This window comes from Mytilus trossulus, chromosome 7 (genome assembly GCF_036588685.1).
Source record: "Mytilus trossulus isolate FHL-02 chromosome 7, PNRI_Mtr1.1.1.hap1, whole genome shotgun sequence".
In the NCBI taxonomy this organism is placed as follows: domain Eukaryota; kingdom Metazoa; phylum Mollusca; class Bivalvia; order Mytilida; family Mytilidae; genus Mytilus; species Mytilus trossulus.
This window is the reverse complement of record NC_086379.1, coordinates 78,430,938-78,457,048: the sequence shown is the minus strand read 5'-3', so window position 1 is coordinate 78,457,048 and position 26,111 is coordinate 78,430,938. Positions and strand designations below refer to the sequence as shown.

The 26,111-nt window shown below is 30.6% G+C and overlaps 1 protein-coding gene across 2 annotated transcripts in view; it reads left to right on the top strand.

Moving 5' to 3' along the window:
* Window positions 1–21,218, top strand: part of LOC134725901 (bifunctional apoptosis regulator-like) — a 30,935-nt gene extending 9,717 nt beyond the window's left edge. For both annotated transcript variants that reach the window (XM_063590173.1, XM_063590172.1), the window contains 2 exons: window positions 17,339–17,535; window positions 20,888–21,218. In XM_063590173.1, coding sequence (XP_063446243.1) covers window positions 17,339–17,535; window positions 20,888–21,068 — 378 coding nt within the window. In that variant the 3' untranslated portion in view covers window positions 21,069–21,218. The remainder of the gene's footprint in view (window positions 1–17,338; window positions 17,536–20,887) is intronic.
* Window positions 21,219–26,111: the final 4,893 nt, after the last annotated feature.

The following is a 26,111-nucleotide window of genomic DNA, read 5'->3' as shown; positions in this document are numbered from 1 at the left end:
GTGAACTTTTAAAATAACAATATCAGAGAATTTTTTGCCGGTTGGATGTACTTCAAATTCCTATTTTGTGCTAAGAATTTGTTTAATCATCAATTTTCTAAAATAATTTCTCTTTCCTGCAACTCTTAGAACTAATTGGGAGAAAGTCTGAAAGGATTTGATGATTATAATCTACTCTATGAGTGGGGGCTATGGTGAAATCACCTTTTTTTCTTCAATGAAAGACCAACACAACTTTTTGGTAACAATTTCATCTTCTTTGAAATCACTGAACAAATTGCAATTAAACTTGTGTGGAATGATCATAAGGGTATAAAAATATGAAGTTCGAATATTTTGTTCCTGCCAATTCACAACATGGTTGATTCATTAGAAATAAATAGTGTTGTCAACGGTTAACTGGTTAACCGGTTAATCGGTCAAACGACCGAATACCGAATACCAAAATCGTTAACCGTTTAACCGGACTTTTTTCAATTTTGACAGATTTTATATAAAATTGTATTGAAATCTATAAATAGTTAGGTTTTATTTAAAAATTGTCGTCTTGGTAATTAATTTGACAGATCAATTGTTCAGTAAATTGATTGCTACTGTTAGTCCTATACACATAAAATTTATTAATTAATTAGAACTTGTCTCTCAGCTCGGGGCAGGATCTTGAAGAAACATAATTAATATATTTGTTTTTTTAAAACAGTAACTCTAAATCAGTAATGCGATTAAATTTTACTATTTACTTAATTACTTTGTTTCTGATCTAATAGTGTGTAAACCTACACCTTATTTTACAACCTCCGTCTCGCAAGTCTTAGTCTTACTTTAAACGAAATGCTAACCAAAAAAATTGTATAATGCAAGCCAATGTGAATGTACTCAATGTATACGTGATAGTACGAGTAACATGCAAACAAAGTAAAGAAACGGTGACCTATAGTTGTGAATTTCTGTGTCATTTCAATCTCTTTGTGGAGAATTGTCTCATTGGCAATCATCTTCTTTTTTATAATTAATCATTTTAATTGAAACACTCCACATTATTTTCGGAGTCAACAAGTGAAAAGAAAGAATAATCAGTTTCAGACATATCCAATTCTACGAGATCAAGAAGGGTTTTCTATTTTCAATCTGAAGTTGGTACAAACGCTATAGTTGATACGGTGTAGCTGATTATTAAAAGTCAAACTTCGACAGGAATCCTCACACATAAGCCTTATAACAAAGAGGACAAACTTCAATTCTAAAAGCGTAAATTTATGACTTGGGTGAAAGGTTGTCAAATTGACACCCATACCACATGTATAGGGTACTATTGATAAGGCTTTACAGCACCAACTCAAACTACCGGTTAACCGGTTAATCGGTCGAACAATTATCCGAGTAACCGGTTAGGCAAAAGTGTACGATTTGACAACACTAGAAATAAAACAAGAGGATTTAAACGACAAGTATTTGTCTTATATCTTATGAAGCATATTACCTAGGTAAAGCCCTTTTTAACTGATATTGATAGTTTGTTCTTATGTTGTACTGTTACATCACTGTCCCAAGGTTAGGGGTAGGGTTTGGTGCCAAACTCATTTAACACCACATTCTTTATGTGATTGTCCCAATTCAGTGGTTGTCATTTGTTGTGGTATTTCATATTTGTTTGATTTTGTCAATTTTTTATTTTACTGTTCAGGAGTAATGCCTGTTGTTGATTTGAAAGAGACACTTAGGGTTGTTTCCATGCAATAGATTATGAAGCAATGATTTCATTTTTTACAGAGGATGACCTTGAGGTCACTCCGATGTATTGTTATCGCTTAAATTTCCGTCATTCATAAATTCTAGTCAAATTAGTTTTGGGTTTTCAACACCAGTGAAAAAAGTGCATTTTCATACCTGCGATTTCTGTTCTCCGGTTGTATGATGTTTCAACAAAATATGGAATCATTTCAGTTGTTGATTTAGTGGTGAAAATTTGACTGAATTATATCTTAATAAATACGATTTTATATGTTTAATTGGTGTTTCAGAAAGAGGTCAGGTGCTCTTGTTCATTCATAAAATTATCGTTCATTCATAAATTTATCGTAAAATAAAAATCACTACACAGGTTATACGTGTAGTGTAAATGACCACCTGTAATCTAAAAATAGCGGTCTCACTAATTACGTCAAGAAGAACTTTTAGCGACAAGAAGCGTCAAGAACGGACAAGAAGAATAAATTAAGCGACAAGAAGACTATTTAGCGACATGAAAACTTCTCGCACCGCATGAGGATGACCCATATCAAATGAACAATTATGTGTGGGACTTAGTTTTAAGAAATGATGTCAAAGTAACACTATGAAAATATTTTTAGTAAGCTGAAATATATATTTATTTTTTACATGTTTATGTCTTGTAAGTTATTTTATTTCTGTCCCATTTTTCAACATTAGCGTCTCGAAAGGTGAAATGTTTTAACTGAATGGTTAATTTAAATTAATTATGAAAATTGTTAAAATTAAATAAATAAAAGTAATTATTGCCCAGTTACAAACACTACCAGGGGATAATCCATAATTACCCCCAACTTTAGCCTGGTAAACTTGTTGTCTCCTTGTGAAATATAAAACATATTAAAAATGATTTCCTGCTTAAGTCTTTAATTGATATAAAGTCAAAACCTTCTTGCTTTTCATTAGACAACAATGTCCTGTCAGGTTTAATTCTTATATATGTAGACGAAAAATAAAAGTGTCCCAAAACATTAACATGGCAGCAATTGCTTTTACAGCCTATTAGACTTTGATTTTTTTACAGAAGAGTGTCCACCATGCACTTGCACTGCACTATAATAATAGTAGAATAGAGTTATCATATATACAAATAGATGAAAATGACATTTATCGGTCGTCCAACTGTCTATATCAATCTGCTCAGCTCTTAATAAAACTCCATATCACGGCTTTGTGACGTCAAATACGTTGACCTGGCCTTAATAACTTTGACCCGGACATATCAGCGACGTCATAATGTTTGAACCGACGTTGATAAGTTTGCCCCGAACTTATCAAGTCAACTTCCGGTTGCTGATGAAACTAAGACAATACTTCCAAAAGACGCAAATGCAGCCCGATAAATCGATTATCAGGTTATCGGCATATTAATATTGTAAAATATCAGCTGCTCGAAATAATATGAAGGCTTTTTAATCTCGTTCGCTGCGCTTACTCGACAAAAAGCTTAATATTATGTCTCGCAGCTGATATTTTACGATATCAACATGCAGACAACCTGATAATTGGTACATACATGCAATCGTAATATTAATAATATATATAACAACAAACCAGTGTATTCTCTACGACTATTATTATACAAGTATAATAGTCCAAGGTATACTGATTTCTTGCACTACAATCTAATAGTTATTACGGTGAGGTTGAATTTCCTGTCATTTATTCATCATCCAAGCACGAACTTGTATCAGAAAAAAATATCTCTGTAAATTAACCCAAGTTTCAGGTATAGAGATGTGATCTGTTTCTGTGACATGTGCTTTTGACCATCCACAAGAACCTGTGGTCATCCGATGTTCAGTACTTCAGTACTTTGATTTTACTCCTGTTTACAGGACTTATTATAGTATACTATTGTCCTATCATGGGTATGTTCATCATCAAAATGCTTTAACGAGTTCACATTAAACTTTGGTGAATTGTTTATATTTATTGGCATGGGCTCGATCCGTTTTGATTTTTATAAATTGTAGATTTTATGTTCCCAAGTTATGGAGTTTTATTAAAAAAAGAAAGAGGTGGTGGTTTCCAGTTTTGAGACTATTCCCCAAAAGTGCTATGAGAGGTTTTCACGAAACTTTGTTGACTGGTTTATATCTATCAAAATAAATTCGGTTTAGTTTTTTTTTTATAAATTCCTTTTATGACATTGATGAATCATGAAATTTTATTCTTTGAAAAGTGAAGGGTGTATCATTCGCTCATGGAGCAGCTCTTTATTTAATGTTATTATGCATGACAAAATGTAGGTACAATAAGATTAAGATTTTCAATATTGATGATCAGGAGTTATTGCCCTTGACATTAAAAGATGTAATAAAATCCCAGTTGGCTATCATTTAGACAGCCTCTTGTATTTGATTATTACATTTCGTTAAATGAATTGGAAGTGATCAAAGAAATGTTTTAAACATTTATTTATTTAAAAAAGATTTTATTGGGCTAAATTACTGATGCAATGTACAGGTTAAGTAATAATTTATATTTCAATCAGAATAAAAAGTTATCAATTATTTTGTTAAGTGATAAACTTCACTAATGATGTATTAAAGCATCAATAGATAAAGAATTGATGAATTAGAGAACCTTTTCTACATTCAGCATGCTGTGTTACTGCTTGGTTATAGTTGATTATATATTACCATCATTTTTATCAGGGGAGATAATCTTTGTTTGTATGGTACAACATCTGTTAGCACATCTAATTAGTTAAGAGATTAAAGGTCAGAGATGGTAATGAATAATCAAAGTACTGAAGTACTGAACATCGGATGACCGCAGGTTCTTGTGGATGGTCAAAAGCACATGTCACAGAAACAGATCACATCTCTATACCTGAAACTTGGGTTAATTTACAGAGATATTTTTTTCTGATACAAGTTCGTGCCTGGATGATGAATAAATGATAGGAAATTCAACCTCACCGTGATAACTATTATATTGTAGTGCAAGAAATCAGTATACCTTGGACTATTATACTTGTATAATAATAGTCGTAGAGAATACACTGGTTTGTTGTTATATATATTATTAATATTACGATTGCATGTATGTACCAATTATCAGGTTGTCTGCATGTTGATATCGTAAAATATCAGCTGCGAGACATAATATTAAGCTTTTTGTCGAGTAAGCGCAGCGAACGAGATCAAAAAGCCTTCATATTATTTCGAGCAGCTGATATTTTACAATATTAATATGCCGATAACCTGATAATCGATTTATCGGGCTGCATTTGCGTCTTTTGGAAGTATTGTCTTAGTTTCATCAGCAACCAGAAGTTGACTTGATAAGTTCGGGGCAAACTTATCAACGTCGGTTCAAACATTATAACGTCGCTGATATGTCCGGGTCGAAGTTATTAAGGCCAGGTCAACGTATTTGACGTCACAAAGCCGTGATATGGAGTTTTATTAAGAGATGAGCAGATTGATATAGACAGTTGGACAACCGATAAATGTCATTTTCATCTATTTGTATATATGATAATTCTATTCTACTATTATTATAGTGCAGTGCAAGTGCATGGTGGACACTCTTCTGTAAAAAAATGAAAGTCTAATAGGCTGTAAAAGCAATTGCTGCCATGTTAATGTTTTTGGACACTTTTATTTTTCGTCTACATATATAAGAATTAAACCTGACAGGACATGGTTGTCTAGTGAAAAGCAAGAAGGTTTTGACTTTATATCAATTAAAGACTTAAGCAGGAAATCATTTTTAATATGTTTTATATTTCACAAGGAGACAACAAGTTTACCAGGCTAAAGTTGGGGGTAATTATGGATTATCCCCTGGTAGTGTTTGTAACTGGGCAATTATTACTTTTATTGATTTAATTTTAACAATTTTCATAATTAAGTTAAATTAACCATTCAGTTAAAACATTTCACCTTTCGAGACGCTAATGTTGAAAAATGGGACAGAAATAAAATAACTTACAAGACATAAACATGTAAAAAATAAATATATATTTCAGCTTACTAAAAATATTTTCATAGTGTTACTTTGACATCATTTCTTAAAACTAAGTCCCACACATAATTGTTCATTTGATATGGGTCATCCTCATGCGGTACGAGAAGTTTTCATGTCGCTAAATAGTCTTCTTGTCGCTTAATTTATTCTTCTTGTCCGTTCTTGACGCTTCTTATCGCTAAAAGTTCTTCTTGACGTTATTAGTGAGACCGCTATTTTTAGATTACAGGTGGTCATTTACACCACACGTATAACCTGTGTAGTGATTTTTATTTTACGATAAATTTATGAATGAACGACAATTTTATGAATGAACAAGAGCACCTGACCTCTTTCTGAAACACCAATTAAACATATAAAATCGTATTTATTAAGATATAATTCAGTCAAATATTCACCACTAAATCAACAACTGAAATGATTCCATATTTTGTTGAAACATCGTACAACCGGAGAACAGAAATCACAGGTATGAAAATGCACTTTTTTCACTGGTGTTGAAAACCCAAAACTAATTTGACTAGAATTTATGAATGACGGAAATTTAAGCGATAACAATACATCGGAGTGACCTCAAGGTCATCCTCTGTAAAAAGTTCATAATATAAAGTATACTTTTCTATTATATATATATATTTGTAAACTTTAGAGTAAAAAAGCCTTTTTTTTTTAAACAATGGGTGTAATTTCTGAGCTGACAATTTTGATCATCTAGGTTTAAAAGTTAGGTCATGTGATCTCTTGGAAGCAGTTTACATCAATTTTCATCATTCATTGATGTGTGTATAGCAGATTATTAACTAATGGAGCAATAGTTGTCTTATAGTGGTTGTTGAGAATTGTACCTCTTCTTCTATAAAATGGCAAAACTTATAAGTTAAAGTAATCCTTCAAAAGGCCATTTATTGATTATCTATTTGATTCTGTCATTACACACTTTCAAAAAAAATCCTTTCCTTTGTCCATTCTGGACAATTACTATAAGAAGAAGTTTTATTTCCATTAAATGGTACTATAAAGGACAAATGTGATTAAAAGGTGATAAATTTGCTCTTTCTGCTAGCTCTCAATTGTTGATGGAAATGTATGTCCCTCCTAAGGGAGACAACTAAACAATGTATCTCTTCTTAAAGGGTCAATTAAAGTTGAACAAATCTAGATTGATATGTTTGCTTTTGTTTTTATGGTACTGGTCTGAGAGTTGTTCTTATCGAGAAGATGTAGAATATTTGCTATAAACTATAGAATTGGATGGTTAAATCTTCATCAATACCCAGATTAGGAGGTTGAATTCAGGATAATGGCACACATTTCTTGAAAAATAGAACAGAAAAAACTACTCTCTGAACAGTATAATGTAAAATGATGTTTTAAAAGTTGTAGAAATTATTTTCCTTTTGATATAAATGATTTAAAGAAAGTGAACAATTCTTTTCTTTTATGAATTAACAGTTTCTCTCACATCGCTAGACTAATATTCCATTGCAATTGGTGCCATATACTAGCCCTGCAACGTACATATTCAGATAAAGATTCAGTCATGAATTGGAATAATAATTTCTGCTGGGTTTAACATGTTTAAAGCAAACAACAATCAATCATATTGAAAAAGAAACCTTTATAGCTGCATAAGATCAGTGTGATACTAAAAACTGGTGCATTTTAAGGTAAACTTCCAAGTCTTTATTAAATGTCAGTGTTACAACATGCTTGAAAATTGTCAGTTTTATCTATGTATTTTTACATGTTAATTGATTAAAAGTTTGTGATGATGATAATGTATATTTTCTTTTCATTTGGGAAAGATTACTGCAGGGTGGTTCTTGATAAAATTGTTTATGTTGAATTAAAACACACATCTACAATAAGTTCATTTCAGTTCAGTAGTTTAGGGAATGTAAATAAAAAATAGTCAATTAGTTGTATTGTAGTAGAAATATCTAGCAATCCTGTAGTTCTTGCACTTTTACCATAAAATTTCCATTTTTTGTACTGAAATGTTTAACAGCTAATTTTCAAAAGAAGATTTAACTCTATATTATTATAAACTGTTAAAAAGAAGTTTACACCAATTTTAATACCTCTAAAGGCTTAATACTTTGTATATAGTATGGTTATGATTTTAAGGTGTAGTAGATCATGTCTGTCTGCCAGGTATCATCTTTCCTTGACCTAATTTTTATGGTTCATGGTAAATGTTTTGTTTCTGTAGTTTGGGTCTCTTCTAAGACACTATAAACAATAGGTCAACTATACTTAGAGTATGGAATGTTTGTAGGATGTAAATATATGTCTAAGCTTTTCTACCTCAGGCATAGATTACCTTAGCTGTATTTGGCAAAACTTTTCGGAATTTTGGTCCTCAATGCTCCTCAACTTCATACTTTATTTAGCATTTTAAACTTTTTTGGATTCGAGCATCACTGATGAGTCTTTTTTAGACGAAACGCGCGTCTGGCGTATATACTTAATTTAGTCCTGGTATCTATGATGATTTATTTGCATGGTTCATCTGACCTTGACCTCATTTTTGTGGTTCATTGGTAAATATCAATTTTCCTAGCTTGCTTTATCTAACCTTGAACTCAAGCATTGTTGTGGATCATTTGTAATGTTGAAGTTAAGCTATGTCTTTCAGACTATCAACATCAATCATGTTCAGTAAAGCAGGCTAGACATTTCAGCTTGTATGCTCTTGTTCAATAAGCTCTGGTATTATCTAAGAAAAAAATGTCTACAACTAGGTAGTATCAAGTCCCGTCAATATATATGCTCCTGTGTAAAGTTTACTTCAATTTTGATTTTAAGACTATCATTATTTTAAGCCAGTAAAGCAGGCGAGACGTTTCAGCTTGTATGTTCTTGTTGAATAAGCTTTGGCATTATCTATACAATATTGTCACCAGGATTTCTTTACAATCAAATGAAATCCATGTTACCCAGGTTTCCAAAATTGGACCATGTATAGTGGTCTGTTGTTATGGCACCAGTTAAACTGCAGTTGTTTGATATTATTGACACATTACCAATTTATCAAAATGTTAGGAAGTGCATAAAGAAAATTTGAAGAGAAAATCATTTAATCCAAAATAGCAAGTTAGTTATAATCTATCAGATTAAGTCAGCTAGGAACTATCCTTAAGCTATGACATTTCGAAATGGAGAAATTTTGAATAGCAATTTAGGAATTCAACACAAGAATCCTTGAATCCAGCCAAGTCTAAATGTTTTAATTTGTTTCATTTACATGATGAAATTGAAAAAAAAACCTGTTTGTGTTCTAAATTGTTTTTGAGATTATTTTCAAGAAGTTGTGATTTGAATTGAAAAAGAAATTGAAAACACATTCCTTACAAAATGGATTTCAATCTTTTGTTTAGAACAAAATAAAAGCAGATGCATATTGCATTGAAATATTTTAAGTGAAATTCAAGTTTGTATGAATTTCTATTTTATGCAGATAGAATAATAAATGAAAGTGAACGATTGAAAGTGAAGAATACAATCTGTAGAAAAAGAATTAAGAAATATTTTAGATTGAACCAATGCAACAATTCAAATTTAGAAAAATGTACAAAATTTTCAGATTTTTAAAACTGTTATAATGCATCAATTCTGTAAATTTCCCATTGTTCTAAATTATTGGAAATTGACGTTCATGAAGCATAATCAGTTTTATATAAAAGTACTGTTACATAACATAATGAAGTAAGTAGTTTTACTTACATAAAAAAGTATCTCTATAAAAAATAACCTCTTAGATTTTATCATTATTTTGTAGCTTATGAAAAGGACAAAGTGCATTTTGTAAGAGATGATGAGAAAGTTTTAATGAATTTTATTTATCCTAAAGGAGATTTATCAGTAACAAATAATTACATTTAATCTTTTTTGGTCAATCATTATTGACTCAGATCTCTATTTCAGTCCTATGGGGAGAATTTGTGAATTTAATATGACAATTATCTGACAGAGTGTATTAGTCCATTGGTATTCATACATCAAAAGCCATTAGTGAATTAACTGTCCAAATTAACTCACCCATCTTCATGCCTAATATGTAATTGTTATAGCATAAATGTGTCAAGATGTTGAAATAATAAAACAAAATGATGCCTGAACTTTTTTTTTCCATAATTGAATAACAGTTAATGTTGGATAGGGATTATATTTTTCATTTGTTCCCAGCCTCATATTTAAATTTATTAAAAGTAATGTTCCAGAATCAACCTATTTATTTGTTTTTTGTCTTCCTTAATAAGCATAAAATGCCATTAGCCAGACAACAATCACATAATCAGTACTTAATATAATGAAAATTATACTGGTACTAATTAAATATAATTTGCATTTTCATGACCTTTGTTATGTTTTTTTAACATTGATTGAATCTTTATTGCATTAGCAACAACATTGCTTTAGCATAAAACAAGGTATATACAAATATGACAAATATGACAGAATACAGAGAACAATTAAATAGGTTAAATAATGCAGAGATAACTTATAATAATATAAATAATCATATATTAACTGATAATTTGCAATCTTAGTTTCCATGCAGCTTTAAGATAATTACATAGATTTTTTGTTAAGCTTTTTGACCCAGCTTGTAACAGAAAAATTAGCTTTCATGTATTTGGCCATGAACAATAATACTTTGGCAAAAAATTACATCTTAGTGATCTATATGCAGGACAAATCAACACAAAATGATATTCATCTTCAATAACATTTACAAATACGATTGACTCTAGGGATATTGTAAAAGCGACCAGTTTCTAAATATAATTTTAAGCTTCCACTACGTAGTTTTGTAAGTATATTGGTATTAAAATCATATTGTAAATAATTCTCCATACAAAAATCTAGTTTGAAACATTTATAGATAGACAGTTTTTCACAGGCATTAATATTAGCATACCAGCTTTGATAATATTGATCGTTGATACGTGATTTAATAAGGTCAAATGACACATTTATGTGATCCTTGTTAATCCATATATAATTCAAACCTAAACTAAACAAAAGGTCTCTTACATTGGATGCCCAGTTTGTTTTGCCATTAGTAGCATCAATACATAAAACTTTATATACATCATACACAATATTTGGTTGGTCCTTAATTAAATGCAACCAATATTTAACAATTCTATATTTTCTTGAAATACACATCGAAAAGTGTCCGAGTTCACCACATAAAAACAAGATTGGAACAGTTTTACCCAAGTTGAGTATATATCGACAAAAACGATTATGAACATATTCTACTTCGTTGGCCCGATGAAATCCCCACACCTTGGAGGCATAGTTCAGAACGGATCCAACCATACTATTGAATAAAAAACACTGTTGAATTGGACCAATGAATACTCTTTTCATAGAGTTTATTAAAGATGATAGAGCTCTAGCTCCCTGTTGTGCCATTCTTTTTTGAGTTTGAACAAATTTGCCATTGAAATGTAGCAGCATACCAAGGTATATATATGATTTGACGATTTCAAGTTCTTGGCCTTCGAAATAAAAATGGTCAGTTACGGGCTTCCAACCATTGCGAAAAACAACAATTTTTGTTTTGTCCGTATTTACAGTCATATTCCATCTCCTGCAGTAGAATGAAAGTTTATCTAACAAAATTTGCAATGCATCGGGAGACTTTGCTAGCAAAACTGTATCGTCAGCAAATAATATCAAATATATGAGGTAACCATTAAGTTTGTATATGTCACCATTGTTATCAACTTGTATATCACTAATTATATCATTTATGAAAAATAGGAACAAGAGAGGAGAGAGTGGTTCCCCTTGTTTCACTCCAAGAAAGTTTACAAACGCATCAGATAAGCCATCTTTCGTTCTAATTCGTAGACGCACGGTTTCATATACTGCTTTAATAATTGTTATAAATTTTCCACTAACTCCACTTTTTAATAACTTGTACCAGAGAATTCTCCGAATTACCTTATCAAAGGCTTTGCGGAAATCGACAAAAGCACAATAAACTTTAGACTTCTGGTGTAATATGTGTGATATGATTCCATGTAAAATGAATATGGCATCAATTGTTGATCGGTTTGGTCGAAATCCGAACTGGTTGTCGATAAGCTTTTCTTCGTCATCGGCCCAATTGATTAATCTGTTAGTCAAAATAGATGTAAAAATTTTGGACATCACACTAACTAAAATTATAGGACGGTAATTATTTGGGTCGGATAAGTCTCCACTTTTTTGAACTGTTATAAGGATTCCTTCTGTCCAAAAATCAGGAAAAATTCCCCTATTGAATATGAAATTAAATAGCATTTTCAATATCGGAGCAAAAAAGTGCGGCCCGGCAATAAACATTTCATTAATAATACTGTCACTTCCCGCACTTTTTCCAGTTTTAAGTTTTGAAATAGACTGCAAAATTTCATCTTCGGATATTTCAGTATCCAGCGAATCTATAACAATGTCATTTAAAAACGAGTTAGATTCAATCAAATTCATAACTTCTTCGCAGATATCAGGGGGGTTTCCACCAAGTAACTGTTCGAAATGTTTAATAAGTAAGTCACTGTCAGCAAGACATTTATTTTTGTTCATTGGTTTGAATGCCGACCAAAATTTTCGAGGGTCAGATTTGGCAAATTCGCAGAGTTCCTGACCTTTAGCTCGCTTATAGTTGGTCACCGCCAACCGTTATGTTCGGTTATAGCACTGAAATTTTATGTTGAAGATATTTTATTTTTCTTCATTTCAACCACATCAGTCTCAGAATCCACATGTCTTTCCTGGGCCTTGATGGCCAAGTGGTCTAAGTAGTTCTACTACTGTAATCACTAGCCAGTCAACACTGAGGTTGTGAGTTCAAATCCAGATCCTGTGAGTGCACTCGACTTCAATCTTATTTGACGAGGATTATCAGTTTTCCTATTGAAGGTCGTAGCACTCTGGCTTCTACCACTTTTAAAAACTAACCACCACGAAATAGCCCAAAAGTGGCATTTAAAAGTGGCATTAAAACACCAACAATCAATCAATCATATGTTTTTCCAGCTGTGATATATTTAGTTGTATTGATAAAGTGACATACACTATGGCTCAATCTTTTGAAAGGACAAGGAAGGACACTTATGGGACAAAATGGCCTAAAATATCAACTTTAACATAAAACACCAAAAAGGTCTCAGTATTGAAGTTGTTGGACCTTTTTAACTTAACCTTTTTGTAATAGATTAACATAATCTTATTAAAAGTCTAAATTCTAAATATAACAGTTCTTTTCATAAGAGTAACCTTTCTCTTTTAATAAGATTATGTTAATCTATTACAAAAAGGTTAAGTTAAAAAGGTCCAACAAATTCAACTCAAGAGTAAAACAAATTATTGGAAAGGACAATAAGATTTTTATGCCTCTGCAGTTCTAGTGAAGAGGGCATTAAATTTTACCCTTGTCTGGCTGTATGTAACTACCAAGTTTTTTCTCAATGAAACTAACTTTTACTTCTTTAAAACTGGTTTAAATGATATATACGATTTATAGAGCAAACGTATGGACAAGGTTAACTTTGTAATCGTAGATTTCTTATGTTAAAACAAAGGTTGAACCTTAAAAGGTTACAGAATTTTTACAGAAAGACTGAAAGAAAATCAATATGATCAGCTTAGAATTGGAAATGATCATAAACCTTATAATCATGTCATCTGTCATTTTGTAGCAGTACCAAATTTAATACCAGTATAATACATTCTTATGTTAGAAGTTGTCATGAAAGCTCATATGGTAACAGCAGTTGCAAGGAAAGGGCATACTACCAAGAGACAGTTTTGTAAACATTTTGAAGAAGAAATTCCACTTATCTCTTATATATGTTAATTTGACCACAAGATAACCAGTCTGTGCTGTTATCCTCTAAAATCTGTTTATCTCAAGAACCACCAATACTCGGAGATGTACCATTATGAGACCACATAACAAATCAAAATAGCCACAAAGTTTTGAAAATATTTTTAAGAGAGAAAAAAAGTTAAATACAAAAGGCTGTGATCAACTTAACATGTATCAAGTGAGTAAAGGTCTACACTTAAAAACCTGGAATTTATTTTGCTGTTGTTTAAAAATCAAGCATTCATTCAATTATAAACAATATTTTGATATTACTTCTATTCTGTTCTGGAAAGAAGATCTTCTGAGAAGACAATCTATCATTCTTAGAATATGATTTCATAGAATTATTTGATCAGAAATGATGGATTATTTGTACAGATAACGTGGAACAATTGCATGTAACACTGACGATAATTATCTTTTATCAGATATAACTTCTAAATATGGCAAATGAGGTTCTCATATTGAACTGCAAGAAATGCTTTTAGTTTTCTACAATTATCTTTTATTACTGACTTTGCATATAGAAGTGGTAAATCAGTCTTTGTTAGATTTATATGTTTGTTTGTTTGAATTTTAAGTCCGTTGTGTCTAATGTCTGTACGGTTTGTTTATACAGTCTAGGATGCTGGATCCTAATTAATTTGATCACATTAACTTATAATATCTGATTGTGTTACTCAACCAAATTTATAAATATAACAAAACTATAAACAATTGTCATACAATTGGAAGGTTAAGCTAGGTTTAAAACAAGTTTTAACTCTCTATTTTCTTTGTAAAATGCCTGTACCAAGTTAACTATATGGCATTTGTTGCATTAGCCGATGAAGACTTTAACCTTTGACATTTTCAATTTTTATGGACTTCCTGAATTAACTTATTGAGTTTGCTATTTTTGTTATACTTTTTAATTTATAGTAGGTGGTCTGATATCTTGAAAGTGACATATAGACTAAGCTAACAGCTTTATAGTCTAAGTTAATATACCAAGATAGTTTTATGATATCATTTATAAAAGAGTTCCTGTTGCATCATGGTTCATAATAGTATTGTAATTGAGTTTTATATGAAGTCATTTTTACTATCCTTCTGAGATATTGCTAATTAGATAATGCAGTGTTTTTCGTAATTCAGTGAGTTTTCCATTTTGGCTTTTACATCCTATCATTGGCGATATTTGTCGTGATAATATAAGTTTGTTGACAGATTGGTAATACTATGAGGGAATATTAGATTTACTTCCTTAACATCCATAGAGGGATGTAGTGATGTATTCATAATGAATAGATGGAGACAAGTTAAAAAGTAATCAAACTTCATCTTTATCTCACTCTCCCTCAAGACTTTGTTAATTCAATTCTGATTGTGTACCGCAGCGATTCACTTTCTCTCAATATAACATTAACCAAGTGTAAACAATTAACTATTAAAAGTTTTGTTTGCTATCAGAAATAAGTTGTTTCCCCGCTAGTTACATAAGGATGGAACATGTTTATCATATTAATTGGTATGGAGATATCATTATTGCGTAATTGAACTTAATTTTATATTAGTTTTGCAGATTAAAAATCAGTAATTAGAAGGTTATAAACATGTAACCATAAACAGTTTTATTGCTTACTGATTCAACTCTCTTCAAGCTTAGACTGTCACATGCAGTAAACAATATAAATATACTATGTTGCTCTAGACATGTAATCATGTATTTGTTAGGCATCTTACAAAATATATCTTAATACTATAAGATGTAGTAAACAAGCAAACGTAAATCTGTAAAAATGTCAGATAGCCTGGTATTGTGGATATTTGTTTTCTTAAAAGTCAATATTCAAACTTTTAGTGAGTGATCATGCAGGTTGGGTTTTCTCTCTCACTTATAAACCCAATATAATGTTGTGTTTACATGCACCTATTCCTGTTAGTCAGAGGTCAATAAACCATTTGGAAGTTCTCCCAGAGCATAACTTATTCATTAAATCTTAAAAAATAATTCTCTCTTCACCTGATTTTACGCGATCTGGAATGGCAATCATATCTCACATACTATTGTACTTTCTAATGTTCGAAGCTGACCATATTTCAATAAAAAACAAATATTGCAGATATCTTGTCCACCTGTCTGTTTGTCCACTTGTTTTCCACCAAACTTTTTTAAGAACTAAATAACTGATTGATTTCCTATGTGGTCAGTTGTAATATATGTGCACTTTTTCAGATCTGTAGAATACCTATTTACAGTTTGCCAATAGTTTAGTGTTTGATATGTAGAACAAATTTTAATAAATTTGTCAACTATTCTCCAATGCTGGTGTAAACAATACTTCCTGTTTTTCCATACTATGAATTTGTGTGGGGTATGCTTATCTCTTCAATGCATTTATTCTTGTTTGCAATATAAGAAGATATGCTTTGCTTTGATGATTTTGTTATTTTTGTAAATCAAGACTCAACAAACTTTTAAACTAATTAGTATTTCAGGTTTAATTCTGTATATAAGTGTTAGTAAACAAGACTTTCAAACACCATCACAAAATAGTTATGTAATTACTTGGTAAACAAACCATCTAATACTTTAATAATTTGAAAGATACTTGGGTGCAAATATTTTTAATCTGGTTTAATTACCTGTATTTGCCAGAAGAGTGCAGTATTAGATGTTATGTAAATATAACAGCAGTCTTGATGTCTGTTTGGACAATAGTTAACACTTCAACCTCTTCCTCATTTGTACTGATAACATTGTGCCTCCTCCTGTGAAAGTTTTAACATAGCTTATTACCAGTCAGGTGTTCAATAGGGATGATTAAGGTTAAGAACCTCTGTATAATTAATGAATTATCAAGTCACAACAACCTGAAAGTCAGCTTCATGTTCAGCAAAAGTGATTGAGGTTAGGAACTTCAGTATACTTAATGAATTATCAAGTCACAATAACCTTAATGTAAGCTTCTGTCATTCAAACTATAGTATGCTTCATTAAAGCCAAACTGAAGAAAGCTCCCTAAGCGTCACTCATTCATTGAAATGTTATGCTTCATCAGGTAAAGGTCATCTATGGATGGATCCCTCATAGAATTTCACCACTGGAACCAAGGTCAAGTTTATATAGTGCATAGTACTTGAGTACTGGTACATTTTTCCAGATAAATAGTTCCAGGGGATCTTGATGATAACTTAAAAAGAGGTGATTTTAGTACAAGCAATGTTTTGATCACATTGTCATGGAAATAATAGCTATGTAACTAATATCATCATAACATCTACTTGTTTTTGTTATTTTGTAGACATTGTTCATGAATCATTGTTAAGAGCAAAGGTATTGATTAAGAATACTTATGTATAAAACAGATATTTAGTCATAATAAAATTCTTTCGGACTAAACTTGAACCTTATCTTCAAGGGACAAGTATGACATATAAATGATCAAATTGAGTAGATTTGGTATCCAACTCTAATCATATGTTTTAAGTATGGAAAATTGTACATTTAATTCTCAATCATTTTTTGGCCAAAAATTTACACAGCTATATCATGCATATCATTGTATGATTTTATAACTTATTAAATTTGACTGCACAAGTGAATTGTACATTTGACTTGTAGTATACAGATATAACAGTGCTTATGCAAGATTTTCATATAGTTTCACCATTCAAACTATAAAAATCAGAAATGTATATACAAAACTGTTTAAAGTTATTTTTATATTTCAGTATGAACCACTATCCACCAACCAAAAGATAGAATTTTTCACCAAGTTAGTTTTTCTACCCTACTTCTTAGTTGCTCAGTTTGCCTGGGAGTTTCTTAGTGTACATTACTGGACCTCAAGATTTATTCTGGTCAATTGTTTAGCACTGACAGTAATAGAGGCTGCAAATGTCAGATGGCTGATGTCTGGAGGATGGAGGTAAGCTGAAATATAACCTCTATTAAATGAATAAACATGTACAGTGTATAATAAGTAAGGAATAGATCTTTGATAATGAAATTCAAATATTAAAAATGACAAAATTACTATTTTCACATGTATATAAATGGAATATCAATCAATAATATAAAATGAGATTAACATTGAATTTCAAATAAACAAGACAAAAATGAAATTTGCAAGACACAGTATTTGTTTGTTTTCCTTGTCATTTATTAGAATCATGAGCTGTCTGTATGATTACAGATAATGTCAGAATAAGTTCAATCCAAGGTATCAAACTATCAATAGAACTAATGGTATTGTTGAAATAGTGTTTAATCTTTTCCTCCATAATGACGCCTTTTGACCTCACCCCCTTACTCCATAATGATGCCTTTTGCCTCAGCTGAAATATCTTGCCAACAAAAAAATCTGTTTCAGTAAAATTTGTATCTAATATAAAAAGTATATTCATGAGAATATTTGACTGAAATTTCATTGATGAAATATTAGTTTTCGCAATGCATTCATACTTTAAATCTGATGATTTTTTTTATTGAAAAAATCCTTATGTGAATCAAGCATGTAAAAAAAATGTTGCTTCCAAAAAAGTATTAGTCCATTTATTTAAACAATTATTGAATATATTGATTGATTGATTAGTTGGTTGATTGATTGATTGACTGATTGGTTGGTCGATGGATTGATTGATTGGTTGGTGTTTAACACCACTTTTGCGACACTATTGTGCTGTTTTATGGTGGTCAATTTTTAATGAGTGCTTAATTAAAGGAAATTTAGTATCACACACTATATGTGAAAGTTCTAGATCTTTTTTTTACATGTATTTTCCTACAATCTTACAAAGCATACTGAATAATAATAGGATTTACAGTACAGAAATTAACAGTTCTCATATCACTCATAACTTTTTGGAATTTTGAGTCCTCAATGCTCTTCAACTCTGTACTTGTTTAGCTTTCTAAATTTTTTGATCTGAGTACCACTGATGAGTCTTATGTAGACAAAAAATGCACATCTGGTGTATACAAATTATAAGCTTGGTACCTTTCAGAACTATAATCATAATGTAGTTTGTATATGCCTTTCTTATTATTTTAAGAAAAACATTTCTTATTAAATATATATATATAGGAAGATGTGGTGTGAGTGCCAATGAGACAACTCTCCATCCAAATAACAATTTAAAAAAAGTAAACCATTATAGGTCAAGGTATGGCCTTCAACACGGAGCCTTGGCTCAAACCGAACAACAAGCTATAAAGGGCCTCAAAATTACTAGTGTAAAACCATTCAAACGGGAAAACCAAAAGTCTGATCTATATTGAGAAACGAGAAACACGTATAATTTACATAAACAAACGACAACTACTGTACATCAGATTCCTGACTTAGGACAGGTGCAAACATTTGCAGCGGGATTAAACGTTTTAATAGATCCAAACTTTCTCCCTTTTTCTGAAAAAATAGCATAACATCACAACATAGAAAACCACACAATAAAATATCAAATATGCATATAAATACAATCTATTTAATTTCTTAAAATGATTTTTTGATAGTAACCTTTCTGTATTTGATAAGTAATATGCCTGAGTTTATCAAATCTGTCTATACAGCTTTACTCTTACTTGACCTTTCAAGAATAACCAGGGAAAATATGTAGGCTTAACCAATATACATTTGCTGCATACCTTTTCAATATTTATTATTCTAGGGAAATGATTTCAATTAGTTTACTGTCTTGAGGGGAGTCTTCTATATTCAGAAAAAAAATGATCTGCCACAAATGTTTTGATGAGCTTAATAAAATGTCAATTTCTTCTGTCAGTTTTCTGAAATGTTTCACTTCAACTGCAACACTGGTATATGTTACTGGGTAAAATTGTTGAACTTTAATACAAGTGAAAAAACGTCAATGGAAATATGTTTATTGACAATGAAATATGGAAGTATTGATGTACAATGTTTTTATTGCCTGTAGCATATTTTTGTATGTGACTGGATGACATTTGCAGTTGTTGTATGAGTATTGGTTGTGTTGACAAATGTTTTACTTTGTGATAAGGTTACCGAAATGAGATATTTTCTATGTTAATAGTTTGTTACAAGATAAATTCTGTTCTTTTAAATTTTTATGTCTTGTTCCTGTACACGTTAAACTAATTTCAATGTCTTGTTTCTGTGAACATGAAACTTTCATATTGATTATAAAATATTCATTTTGGAAATCAGGTTAAAAATAGTGATAACACAATTACTGACATTGTCTTCTTGATATTTTACCTCTGGATTTTCATACATCAATATTTTTTTTTGTGTTTTTTTCCTTTGTCTGTCTGCAAAATGGGTAAATGGTCTGCACACGTTATTCTCACAGCTTTCCAATTAAAATGATTCATTAGAGAATATATTTCAACAAATACTGATTAACAGGTTTTATTTTGTTTCATTGTTTCAGAAAAAGTTACAAACTATTGACATTGACATCATATGGTCATTGGATGACTTTAGAGGTCAACTCAATAGTTAAAAACTATCCCATTATGCCATTTGATTAGGGACATTTTTTAATTGAATTTTTCGATTGATTTTTCATTGGAGTCACAAAATCACAACAAACATATCTTAAGTAGCCTTTATTTTGAAGGATTTCAAGTTGGCATAACATTTGAATTTGAAAGTCTGATTTTCTCACATTTGTTTGGCCCTTAGTCTTTTGTTGATTTGTTTTATTTGGTAATCCTTCATGCTTGGCATCCTTCATAATAGCCTGAAATAGCAGTTGTCATTTCTTATGGTGATGATTTTCATCAGTATATAGGGTAATTGAAAGTTATATATTCAGCATGCATTTTAGTGGGTGACATCTTTTTGACTCAATAGTGGCTTTTAGACCATGGAAAATGATATTTACATTGCTGATGATATATTTGTCTAAAATTTTGTGTTCATTTGGCCAGAACTATTGGTTTAATTCTGAGTATGTAATGTTGTAAAGATTTTAGAGATGATGGTTGTGGTCTGTTTATTGACCTTTTGTTAATTAGAATAGACTTATATTTACACAGTTTATGATCTTTACTTTGTAGTGCTAGTAGTTATTGTTCTGGTTTTAGTAGGAAGGTCAAGAATGACAAGTTACAAATTGCAAGTTCTGATTTTTGTTTGATTTATAATTCATATTTTTCCTGCCACTAGCAGAGGACATTATGTGATACATAATTATTGACAAAAGCATTGTTACTTTCATTTTATAGATGGTTATCATTGTCATGAAAATTTAAATCTATACTTATTTTAATGACATTCTTGTTTTATTTTACAGGGATACCATGCAAATGTTGAAAAGTCATGGTAAAGGAGTCCTGACAATGGTACTTTGTATAATAGTGTGGCCAATTATTCCTAATTGGATCTGTGACTTTTTCTTCTATGTAGCTTTGTATTTCTCACCATATTCGAACCTTGAAAAATTGTACAAAATCATGAAAGGCCAAAACTTGTGATATTTCAATGTAATGCTAGACCAAGTGCTTCATTAGACCATACCAAAATCAATGTGCTGTTTTATCAGTTCACTTACTCCTAAAAAATGTTAGAAAAGCAAAGATGATTATTTTTAAATTATGGGTCATAGGGAAGAAGTCAATAGTCAAACTGAAAAAAAAATCATTTACACTTGTTGATGAGAAATGATACTGATATAATACTTCTCTTTAAATATGTATTGTTTCTCTTTTTTGTAATGCAAATAATGCTTATAGAATTATTTGTTTTCTCTAAAAAATATTTTTGATGGCAGATATATGGTTTGCCTTTTTTTTTAAGAACTGTGTTTTCAAAACAATCAATCAATGTAAAATGATTTTATGCACATTTATTTTTTTTTATCAAAGAAAATTTTAGGAACACAAAATGACTTGGTATGGCCTGCTGGTTATTTTTTTCTTCTGTTATTGTTTTTTCCTCTTTTCATATGTTTATCATTATGAGATTATGCAAGCAAATAGAAGGGATGAATGCATTAATGAAACATCTTATATTTTCTCTATTGTTTATTTATACCAGTGTTATATTCCAATTAATCAAATGCAATTGTAAATGTGATGTATATTAACTAGCATGCTTAATAATCTCAAAGTAGAAAAGTATGTTCAGATATCAAAAGAAATGTAAAGTGTTTATTTTCTCATTTATTTATTTTTGTTGTTAAAAATATTTTATCCATTAACTAATAACAATGATAGGCTGTGTTTCATACAGTATATATGTTGGTAGTGAATTAATATATAGGAAAAAAATATATTGCTTTGAGAATAAAAAACATTTTTTTTTAGTAATAATTTGGTCATAACATTATGAGTATTACAGCCTCTTTAATCACAGGCAAAGTTGACCTAATATACCCCCCCCCCAAAAAAAATAAAAAAAATAAATAAAAAAAAACATATTTTTTTTTATCAGTTTAGCTATAATTTTTAGGTCACTTTTGGTCACATAGCTCCTAACATTTGAAATCATGATAATATGAAAATTGTTATTGTCATTTACAAGCACTGTGATGATACCAATGCATGTGAAATCTTAGTTCTGAAGGGTATTAGTATTTGGGACTGAATGGTTTTAATCACTCTATTATAAAATAGGGGTGAAAGATATTAGAGAGACGGTCAATATTTTTCATTGGCAATGTAAGAATTTATCAGGAAACTAAGGTTCCGACTCTCTCAGTCAATTTTTGGCTATTTTTATGTCCCTAGTTGTCATATAGCTCTCCATGATTTACCTATAACATATACTCAGTCTTTAAATGTTTAACTTCAAAGTAAAGTCAGAAATGCTCTTTTGATGATAAAAATTATAAAGGTTATTTTGAATCAGTTTAAAAATAAAAATAAAAATGTCACAATAACTGTAAATATAACAGATTTGACAGAGATGACACTATCAGGTTAGGAAAAGTACTTGTTTGTGCAACCTGGATATTTCCTAGTTTCTGGGACCAAAACAATGCATAGAAAGATTTTCGCATTCAGTACTTTTCTAATTATTGTCATGGTATAATTTGAAATACAATAACTTATAGATTTACAATTATTTATGCAATTTTAATTATAAGAACAAAATGTTTCCCACTGCCATAGTATTTACATTGTAGCATACTTATATCAGATACATGAGGTTAAGATGCCTTTCGGGTCAAACAACTATTTAACATAGGATCCCATGTTGCAAACAGATGCCTTACAAATCACACTCCTCACATCAGTTCAAGGTATGGAATGTTCATATGGCATTTATATACTAGTATCCGTAATATTTATGATATATTTCCCACTGTATGATTAGGATCTGTGAATCAAATTTAATTGAAAGCTACCCTATTTTTCAGTAGAATTACATGTAGTTATTGTACTCTTTGTATGATTTTTTTGTAGATAATTCTTATATTTATACCGGTAAACTTTTAAAAATGACAGCTGCAGTCTCATTTATTTGTACATGTGAATCATTTATAGACATGTATCATTGGTGGAAGACCTGACCGTACATCTTTAGTTTTTATTTAGTTTTTATACGACCGCAAATTTTGAAAAAATTTTCGTCGTATATTGCTATCACGTTGGCGTCGTCGTCGTCGTCGTCGTCGTCGTCGTCGTCGTCGTCCGAATACTTTTAGTTTTCGCACTCTAACTTTAGTAAAAGTGAATAGAAATCTATGAAATTTTAACACAAGGTTTATGACCATAAAAGGAAGGCTGGTATTGATTTTGGGAGTTTTGGTCCCAACATTTTAGGAATTAGGGGCCAAAAAGGGCCCAAATAAGCATTTTCTTGGTTTTCGCACTATAACTTTAGTTTAAGTTAATAGAAATCTATGAAATTTTGACACAAGGTTTATGACCACAAAAGAAAGGTTGGGATTGATTTTGGGAGTTTTGGTTTCAACAGTTTAGGAATTAGGGGCCAAAAAAGGGCCCAAATAAGCATTATTCTTGGTTTTCGCACAATAACTTTAGTTAAAGTGAATAGAAATCAATGAAATTTAAACACAATGTTTATGACCACAAAAGGAAGGTTGGTATTGATTTTGGGAGTTTCGGTCCCAACAGTTTAGGAATTAGGGGCCAAAAAGGGATCCAAATAAGCATTTTTCTTGGTTTTCGCACCATAGCGTTAGTATAAGTAAATAGAAATCTATGAAATTTAAACATAAGGTTTATGACTATAAAAGGAAGGTTGGTATTGATTTTGGGAGTTTTGGTCCCAACAGTTAAGGAAAAAGGGGCCCAAAGGGTCCAAAATTAAACTTTGTTTGAATTCATCAAAATTGAATAATTGGGTTCTTTAATATGCCAAATCTAACTGTGTATGTAGATTCTTAATTTTTGGTCCCGTTTTCAAATTGGTCTACATTAAGGTCCAAAGGGTCCAAAATTAAACTTAGTTTGATTTTAACAAAAATTGAAACCTTGGGGTTCTTTGATATGCTGAATCTAAAAATGTACTTAGATTTTTGATTATTGGCCCAGTTTTCAAGTTGGCCCAAATCGAGGTCCAAAATTAAACATTGTTTGATTTCATCAAAAATTGAATAATTGGGGTTCTTTGATATGCCAAATCTAACTGTGTATGTAGATTCTTAATTTTTGGCCCAGTTTTAAATTTGGTCTAAATTAAAGTGCAAAGGGTCCAAAATTAAACTAAGTTTGATTTTAACAAAAATTAAATTTTTGGGCCTCTTTGATATGCTGAATCTAAACATGTACTTAGATTTTTGATTATGGGCCCAGTTTTCAAGTTGGTCCAAATCAGGATCTAAAATTATTATATTAAGTATTGTGCAATAGCAAGTCTTTTCAATTGCACAGTATTGTGCAATGGCAAGAAATATCTAATTTCACAATATTGTGAAATAGCAAATTTTTTTTTAATTAAGAGTTATCTTTCTTTGTCCAGTATAGTAAGCAAGAAATATCTGCAAGAATTCTTTTTAATTGGAGTTATCTTTCTTTGTCCAGAATCAACTTAAATCTTTGTTATATACAATATACAATGTATATTCACTTTTTACTACCAACTGATAAATTTAAATAATCTTTACCATTCAGTGATAACAAGCAGTTTTTTTACATCTTAATATTTTATGATGTATTTAAATGAGTAGTAATTGTTGCAAACTCCATTAGAATATTTTAATTGAAATTAGTTTTGGAATAAGGGAAAGGGGGATGTGAATAAAAAATTGGGTTCAATTTTTCTCATTTGAAATTTCATAAATAAAAAGAAAATTTCTTCAAACATTTTTTTGAGAGGATTAATATTCAACAGCATAGTGTATTGCTCTAAGAGAAAACAAAAATTTTAAGTTCATTTGAATACATTCATTCTGTGTCAGAAACCTATGCTGTGTCAACTATTTAATCACAGTCCAAATTTAGAGTGGAATCCAGCTTGAATGTTGTGTCCATACTTGCCCCAACCGTTCAGGGTTCAACCTCTGCGGTCGTATAAAGCTACGCCCTGCGGAGCATCTGGTTTATTATGCTAAAATCTTTCATGCTTAATTTAAATCTTTTGCAATAATTTCATATATGAAGCTTAATTTTATATTTGACTAGTTTTACATTTTAAAAGAAATACATAAATGTTGCAACCAAAATCATTTAACCAGTCAGGAATTGAAGGATAGGTGAAAAACCTGGTAGCTTCATTGATGTCAATTCTACAAGCTAAACAGCAAGTTTTCATTGCGGTCCGATTTTCAATGAGACTCCTTTCAAGAATCTTGGTTTTAAGCATGTATGGTTAATTATATAATCTATTATATTTTAGTGCAATCAAATGTCCAAACTTTTGACAAAGTACAAGCACTACAATAGAAAAAATTGATGATTAAACTTGTTTCCCTAATAACAATTTGTACCAGTTTTAGAAATGAAAATTTGCTCAGAATTATGATCTAATGTAAAGAAGCCACAGATTATTGTAAAATTTACAAATTTGGAATAGAATAGTTATGTCAAGACTATTTTCCACACAAAATGCACCTTAATCTCTTTAACTCCCAGGCTAGAGTAATAGGATGTATGTCGCTATCTCAGGTGTTAAAAAAACATTTCAGGGATGTTTTAGAATCAAACTAAGTTTTCTTTTTCTATAATTTTTATTTGTGCCATATGAATGCATCTTTTCGAGCTGTTTTCTCATTATATTCATCATTAAATTCCTTTTCAAGAAATGCATCTTCCTTGTTGTTGATATGACATTGGATGACAAGTTTACATATTTAGAAAAGAAAGATAAAAAGTCAATTCAGAGATTACAGTTTGTATGATGTCTGATAAATATATCTTGAAATAAGATATATGCATTCTCAACTTGAGGTTGGGTGGGCGGCATGAATTGTTTAATTTAAAACTGAAGATTTAAAAATATATTAGTAGTCTGCAACCTTGTTATCTTGCTTCCATGACTTGATATTATAATGACTATTATATCTGTACAGTTCTATCATATTTGGTCTTTATTTGATGTGTATGGTCTAC